The following is an 8268-nucleotide window of genomic DNA, read 5'->3' as shown; positions in this document are numbered from 1 at the left end:
ATTGTTTGTTTGTTTATAATTATGCACAAAGCTACACAAGGGCTATCTGTGCTCTGCCCACCACTGGTATCGAAACCCGGTTTCTAGCGTTTTAAGTCCGCAGACATACCGCTGTGCCACGGGGGGGGGTGGCGATAGGGGTGTACACAAATAATGTATCCTCGCGATAAAATGGGGGTAGGGTTATCACACGTGCTAACTTTGATTCACTGGACAGTAAACAAAATAAGAATGGTATGCACAGCTATGTGTAGAGCAAAGTGTAATCGCGCAAGCGCATTAGTGAGCCCGTACACTGAAGTGAGTCGGTTTGTTTGTTTTTGAAATTCACGCAAAGCTACTCGAGGGCTATCTGCTAGCCGTTCTCAATTTAGAAGTGATACACTAGATGGAAAGAAGCTAGTCAACACCACCCACCGCCAACTCTTGGGCTATTCTAATCAAACAGTGAGATTAACTATCACATTATGGCGCCCCACAGCTGAAAAGGCGAGAATGCCCTACGATAGATTTCGAACCTGCGACCAGCAAATTGCAAGTTGAATGCGCCAACCAGCAGGCCATACCGAACCTCATTGTCGTAGCAATAACTTCATTAAAACATATGTTTAAGTGTTTCAATATTTCACTGAGCCTATCTACTTACTCAACACTATCCAAAAACTTAAATATTTTGTAGGTAACTTTACAATTAAAGAGATAAATCAGCTGAAATCAATAGAAAAACATTTAGGTAATTTCAATAATATTATATTTCTACCCGAGACACAATTCCTACACCCAAGGTCTGATTACGCTGATTTCATTGTTTGTTGTTTAGCGCAAAGATATCTCTGTACTCTGTCTACTCCAGTTATCGAAACCTGAGTTTTAATATTATAAGTCCTCAGACTTACTGCTGATCCAATTGGGAGAGGGAACTATTACAGTGATAGCTTCCCAAATATAAATAATTATAAAAAATCCCGATCCAGACTTTACGGGTCATGAGTGCGTTAAAGGAGTGACGGTAAAATCCCTCTATTCGATTATAAGAGCTCACTAGTGGCGGTGGGTAATGTTGACCAGTTGCTTTCCCTCTAGTTTATCACTTCAAAATTAGGAATGGCTAGCAGAGATAGTCTTGAAATAGTTTTTCTAGAAATTCAACAAATAACAACATCTTTCTGTTTATTTGGAACCTTCGGGCTTCAGAACTGCAGCATCAGACGTTATTAGTAAATCATATTTTTGGTTGTTAATATTTCGATAGAGAAAGACCCACAAAACACATTTTAGTTTTCAGTGATACAATGTACAATAATCAAATTATGTTTTTAAATATTTATGCATGGGTTGTATTACTGTGGCGATCTTCCTTTTGAGGCCTAGATATTTGACGTACGTGTCATATAAATTAAAACGTGTGCTTTGAATTGTCATAGCACGTGAAGTACCTACGGTAATGGGTGTTAAATCACGAGGGGAGTTGTACTGGCCAGGTTTTACGGGGATCTAGGGTACCGATTTATGAGGTCACTGGTACAGGGAAATGTTATTTGTAGATCAAGTGAAAACATTGGTAACAGTTTAATTAATAATCAGATATTAAATCAACCTTGTTTTGAATGGTCCAAATGTTATGTGTTGACGATTCTTGGTAGTGTATAACAGAATAAATATGTAAGATTGCTTATTTGCAATCACGTGCTTTTTTTTTGATATATGCATATTTCTATGTTATTCGTGTCCTGAAAAGTAGGCTTAATATGCACTCCCAGCATTTGTGTATACATTTTTTTTAGATTATAATAAATAATTAAAAACAACGTTTTGTTTTTATACAACATATTTATTATAATTTTTTTAAAAAGTAGGCTTAATAATTCCCACAATTCCACTGAGACAAAGGGTGTAGAACAGTAAGTCATTTAAATATCATTACATAAGTGACATTAGAAGTTAAGGCAGGAAACTAGTTAACGTGACAAGTGTGTATGTGTGTGTTCACATTAATGTTTGTATTTTCTTCTACCTACAAGACGTATAATGTCGCTCTCACCGGTGCTTCACAGCCTAAAGAAGATACGATACAAACTAATATGTCGTAAAGTAAAGGGCTTCTTTTACAGTATAATGTTTGATATGATATCGCAAACACTAAACGTCAGTGTGATTTCGATCACATCCAACTCATCACATTTAGGGAACGAATACATTGTTTTGTAATGAAAGAATGCCTCGTTTGTAGTTTTTCTTCTGTAGAGGTTTTACCTCATGAGCAAGTATCATGTTAAACAGTTATGCTGTATATAAACCAGCTCTTGATGACTGCCAAAACAGAGATGGTTGTTCTTTGGGTTTTTTGGTTGTTTTTGTTTTTTTTTCATTCTTTAGAATTGCAATCTTACCTTCTCCCAACAGATTTGATTGGTTGAACACGTTACTACAGTTGACCAATCCCTCGGGACGAAGACTGTCAGAAAACGTTATAAGAACTTTGTCAAGGCTGTCAGCAAATCGAGCGGTGATTGGCTGGGGAGCTTCTGGTGGTTGTATGGTTGTGGTACTTGACTGTGATGTCAAAACAGAGGAAAGAATAAAGTGAACACTAGATATTAAATACTTGGGTAATTTAATTAGAAAACTAACGAATACCTCAATGTATTTATTATAAAACCGAAATGTCAGATTTATCATCTAAAAAACAGAGAACATTTTGAACAAAGAAATAATTATACAAACAACAATGTATTAACAACTTACAGACTCGGATGCACTATTTTCAGCTGTCGTTGTGGGTAACTCTGTGGTAGCAGGTTCATTCGTCGTTGTAGGTAATTCTGTAGTGGTAGGTTCATTCATCGTTGTGGGTAACTCTGTAGTGGCAGGTTCATTCATCGTTGTGGGTAACTCTGTAGTGGCAGGTTCATTCATCGTTGTGGGTAACTCTGTAGTGGTAGGTTCATTCATCGTTGTGGGTAACTCTGTAGTGGTAGGTTCATTCATCGTTGTGGGTAACTCTGTAGTGGTAGGTTCATTCGTCGTTATAGGTAACTCTGTAGTGGTAGATTTAATCGTCGTTGTAGGTAATTGTGTGGTGGTAGGTTCACCGGTACTTGTAGGTAATTGTGTGGTGGTAGGTTCAGCGGTACTTGTAGGTAATTGTGTGGTGGTAGGTTCACCGGTACTTGTAGGTAATTGTGTGGTGGTAGGTTCACCGGTACTTGTGGGTAAGTGTGTGGTGGTAGGTTCACCGGTACTTGTGGGTAAGTGTGTGGTGGTAGGTTCATTTGATGTTTTTTCGGTTTCTACGTCAAATAAAAGTCCCTCCGTAGAGTAGACTGTTGTTAATTTCCTTGTTGTTGGAGATTCTTGTTCAATAGCCCTAAAATAAAAAAATGGTTTTAGAACATAACTAACAAAGAGATAGATACAGATAAAGTTTCATTATTAATCACACATAAATAGGCTCACATTTAACAAAAATAAATAAAACCCCAAAAAATGTTAACAATAAGAAAATATTTTAAGTACACCAATTAAATGCAAGTATTGATGTGAAAAATGAAATCAAAGTACGATCTTTCATAAAAAAAAGGTATCAGCAAACATTTAGTAAAAATCTGTTATAATAGCATAATAGAGAAAAGCAGCAGAATTAAATATCTGAAGCCACTAAAAACCAATGTTCTTAAGGTAAAATGCCTTTAAATATTAAGACGAACAAAAAATATAATTTTGTTTAATTTACACTAAAACCATATATTACATCTTCCCCCACAAAAAAGAAGTAATAGAAAACATACAGGTGAATTCCGTAATCCGAATAATTGGGACAAGATATAAGAGTTGTCGTTGTTTTTCCACATCGTTTGCAAAATAAGCTCACCTTATGCTAAAAATAGTTATCTACAAAATTGCAATAGCCGAACGTCTGATGTACACAGTTCAGAAACTATCAATTTTCAGACAATTACATGAACAAGTAGAATTTTTCTGAATCCCCAAAATAATAAAACCAAATTAAGACGGTAGCATGAGTCATTACTTCGAAATTTTGGGAAACTTGTTTTTGGTGGCACGTGTTTCTTTGGAAAGCTTATTTGCAACCACGTGCTTTTTTTCGATATACGCATATTTCTATGTTATTCATGTCCTGAAAAGTAGGCTTAATATGCACTCCCAGCATTTGTGTATAATTTTTTTTAATTATAATAAATAATTAAAAACAACGTTTTGTTTTTATACAACATATTTATTATATATTTTTTAAAAGTAGGCTTGATAATTCCCACAATTCCATTGAGACATTATATGTTACCATTACATCATAAGTGAAACTGTATAATGGATATTATTTGAACTAACAAAAGAACATTGAATTACGACGTAAGACAAAGTATTGACTTTGCTCATCATCCATGAAATTAGAAGTAATATAAGCTCTTAAAATCTAACAAAAAACCTAAATTGAAAAATACGAGCTCTTTTCCAGTAACATTTAATTAATAGCTCCCCAGTGGCACAGCGGTATGTCTGCGGACTTACAACGCTAGATTCCGGTTTTCGATACCCGTGGTGGGCAGAGCACAGATAGCCCATTGTGTAGCTTTGTGCTTAATTACAAACAAACAAATTTAATCAATAACGTGTATACTGCCACCAATATAGGAAAATCCGAAGAAAGATGTTAGATCATTATACAGTTTAAACAATGAAATAGCAGTTGAGTATTGGTTGTTAAACCTAGCCATGAAATAAGAAAAACGTGAGTTTTTTTTTCTCCTTTTCACTTGAACCCGAAACTCTTGAACTTAATTCATTGTAGCTGGTGAGAAAATTGGTAAATATCTTGTTCTTTTGCCAACTCTAACTTTAGTCAGTATAAGTTATATTCTAGCAACAGAATTGATTTTGTATCCATCTCTGCACATCTAGAGATTCGGCAATTAAATACCATAAGGAATCTAAACGCTTACCCGATATAACCAAGAGCATAACATTCACAAGTCAAGAATCTTGAGTCTGGATCAAACTTTGCTGTAACACAAACATCAGTGTTCCAACTTTTGGAGAGCAGGTCGAATATTCCACACTTAAGAAAAGAAAGTTATGTTATAAAACCAACTAGTTTATGTCAATTTTTAAAACCTAGTTAAATTTGTGATGCACTAAACATGGCATGTTATTGTTCCCTATCTGTAGATCGGAAAAAAAGATCATCCATGCTGAAGTTTTAAGAGTTCCGTGAGCAGAAAATGTGATTGAGTTTTTAATTGCTGTTCTTTCATACATTGTTAATAAGCGGAAATTCACTCTAATCCTTCAAAATTAAACTAAATTTCCATTTTAACAACTTACATGGAGCTTGAGTTAAGTTAAGCATGCTAGAATTATCTTAGTGAGTTATGAAAATAATTATCCTTTCTTCCGCCATTTTAGTCCTAATAGCAACAGGTATTCAAGTTGGCTGTCAGCATGTTAGAATTATCTTAGTGAGTTATGAAAATAATTATCCTTACTTCCACCATTTTAGTCCTAATAGCAACAGGTATTCAAGTTGTCTGTCAGCATGTTAGAATTATCTTAGTGAGTTATGAAAATAATTATCCTTACTTCCACCATTTTAGTCCTAATATCAGACAGTATTCAATTAGGCTGTCGCCACCCCAGATTTATCTTAAAGAATTATGAAAATAACTACCCTTACTTCCGCCATTTTAGTCCTAACAACAAATAACAGTTTAGTCAGCGTTTTCGAGAATTATGAGATTTTATGAACATAACACGTACTAGGTCACAATGTATAGTAAATCCTTTGTAATGATCGTCAGAGAACTGTGGTATCGAGCTTCAGCAGCTCTCCTCGATCCAATTACATCAATGATAAGGAATGTTATCCAAATTAGCTTTAGAGATATTGAAATGTGGGAAGTATCCTGATGTAATAAAATGGGTTTTTGATGCTATCTAACAGTTCGACTAAGCATCCAAGATTTGTTCATCTAGCTCTAAGGTTAGGTTAGCCTTTTAATCTATTTCGCTGTGACACGTATAAGAAAATAGCAGTATACATCTGTTCAAAATATGATTTGCAAATTTGGTGTTAAAAATGTGTGAGAATGTTAAACTTTCATAAATTTATGAAAATTAGCTGAAATATTTTACAGCATAAAAATATAGCATGATGTGTTATTGTTGATAGAATTGAATAAAGGATGACGAGTTATTATTGGTAGAACAGGATAAAGGATGATGCGTTATTATTGATAGAACAGATCATCCTTTATCCTGTTCTATCAATAATAACTCGTCATCCTTTATCCTGTTCTATCAATAATAACTCGTCATCCTTTATTTTCTATCAATAATAACGCCATGGATAAAGCATGATGCGTCATTGTTGATAGAACAGGATAAAGGATGATGTGTCATTGTTGATAGAACTGAATAAAGGATGATGTGTCATTGTTGCAGAACTGTATAAAGTATGGTATTGTTGTTGTTGTTAGAACTGAATAAAGGATGATGTGTAATTGGAAAAATTTATCCTTTATCCAGTTCTAACAACATTAGCATCATCGTTTATCCAGTTCTAACAACAACATCATGCTTTATCCAGTTCTAACAACATTAGCATCATCGTTTATCCAGTTCTAACAACATTAACATCATGCTTTATCCAGTTCCAACAACAACATCATGCTTTATCCAGTTCTAACAACAACAACAATACCATACTTTATTCAGTTCTATCAACAATGACACACCATTCTTTATTCAGTTCTATCAACAATGACACATCATCCTTTATTCAGTTCTACCAACAATGACACATCATCCTTTATTCAGTTCTAACAACAACAACAATACCATACTTTATACAGTTCTAACAACAATGACACATCATCCTTTATTCAGTTCTATCAACAATGACACATCATCCTTTATTCAGTTCTATCCACAATGAACTAATCATTATTTTTTGTTTTGTTTGTTTCAATGTGTTACACAGCACATACCTGGAAAACACGTAAACTAAGTAACTCAAATAACTTACACGTACCAAACGCTAGAGTTGAAAATATCACATTACAATAACAACTTTTGTTAATTCGACCACGTGACTTAAAGCGTGCCAAATCTCTGAAGGTCTCAAATATTATAAATGAAATTATTTATACACAATCATGTGACTTAAAGTGTGCCAAATTCCGGAGGTTTCAAAAATCATAAAAGAATAACTCAGCTTTATGTTCGTATACAAAGACTTTGTAGTTTTGATAATTGTAATAATCAAATAATGTGTTCCGATAAAATCCGTATTTACTAAGGAATACAAATAGGTGAATTAATAGGCATCAGTGAATTCTGTGTAGCTCAATACAGAACGCGCCATCTACCGTGCCTATTATTTTACAAATCTGTTAAAAATAAGAAACAGAAAACTTTTAGAATATATACTGACCAAATCACAAAACAACCTACCATTATAACTTGGCCATTGTCAGTTTCTATCTTTTCAACTCGTACTGTAACACGTACTGGAGATGAAAGATCTTCCACAAGCATTTGTTGACCAGTTCTTGGATTAAAGAATTGAACTTGCGATAGGGGGCCTAAAAGAACGCTCCCACCAATCACAGTCGCTATCTCACGAGCGACCTCTGCTGAACCAACACATGCTCCGTAACAGACGACAGAGTCACACGACCACGTTTGGTAAGTGTTGATGATGTCATTCTCAAGGAGCATCTATGACATTTTATAAAACAATATCACCTATATTTAATAATAAACAAAACATTTCCTAAACTAGTTTTGTAAATAAAACCTACATGAACTTCACTCATGTCAGCAGGATAAGATTAGTAAGTTCATTCATGAAGTCAGAAAAACACGTAGGTTCAAGAAGTCTTGATATAAAACGATAAAAATCCTACAACCCGAGCACTTTCGAAAGGAGGACCTTTCTTCTTCAAGGGTAAACTGGATAAACAGTGCTAGGGTTATGGGTTTTTTATCGTTAGTAAGTTCAAATATTCTACACAGACTATCTGTTAGTAAAACAAAATTATGACGAGTAGTTGTTTGAAGTTATAGATATCCAGATGACAATTTAAACAAATGGAAGTGGGAGATGCATCGTTTTATCTTTATATATATATCTATCTAATATATACATACATATATATATATATATCTAACATATACATATATATATCTAATACATACATACATATATATATATATATATCTAACATATACATATATATATATATATAT

The 8268-nt window shown here is 34.1% G+C and overlaps 1 protein-coding gene across 1 annotated transcript in view; it reads right to left on the bottom strand.

Annotated features, from left to right (window-relative positions):
* Positions 1-8268, bottom strand: part of LOC111088913 — a gene marked incomplete at its 5' end in the record, with an annotated part of 68226 nt that overhangs the window by 43341 nt on the left and 16617 nt on the right. Inside the window, 4 exons of the mRNA XM_022400212.1 lie at positions 2391-2553; positions 2746-3367; positions 4962-5077; positions 7471-7737. Of these exons, the coding sequence (XP_022255920.1) occupies positions 2391-2553; positions 2746-3367; positions 4962-5077; positions 7471-7737 (1168 nt within the window). The remainder of the gene's footprint in view (positions 1-2390; positions 2554-2745; positions 3368-4961; positions 5078-7470; positions 7738-8268) is intronic.

This window comes from Limulus polyphemus, unplaced genomic scaffold (genome assembly GCF_000517525.1).
Source record: "Limulus polyphemus unplaced genomic scaffold, Limulus_polyphemus-2.1.2 Scaffold4721, whole genome shotgun sequence".
Taxonomy (NCBI): Eukaryota; Metazoa; Arthropoda; class Merostomata; order Xiphosura; family Limulidae; genus Limulus; species Limulus polyphemus.
Note: the sequence above shows the minus strand (reverse complement) of the source record. Positions and strands in the feature narration are given on the sequence as shown.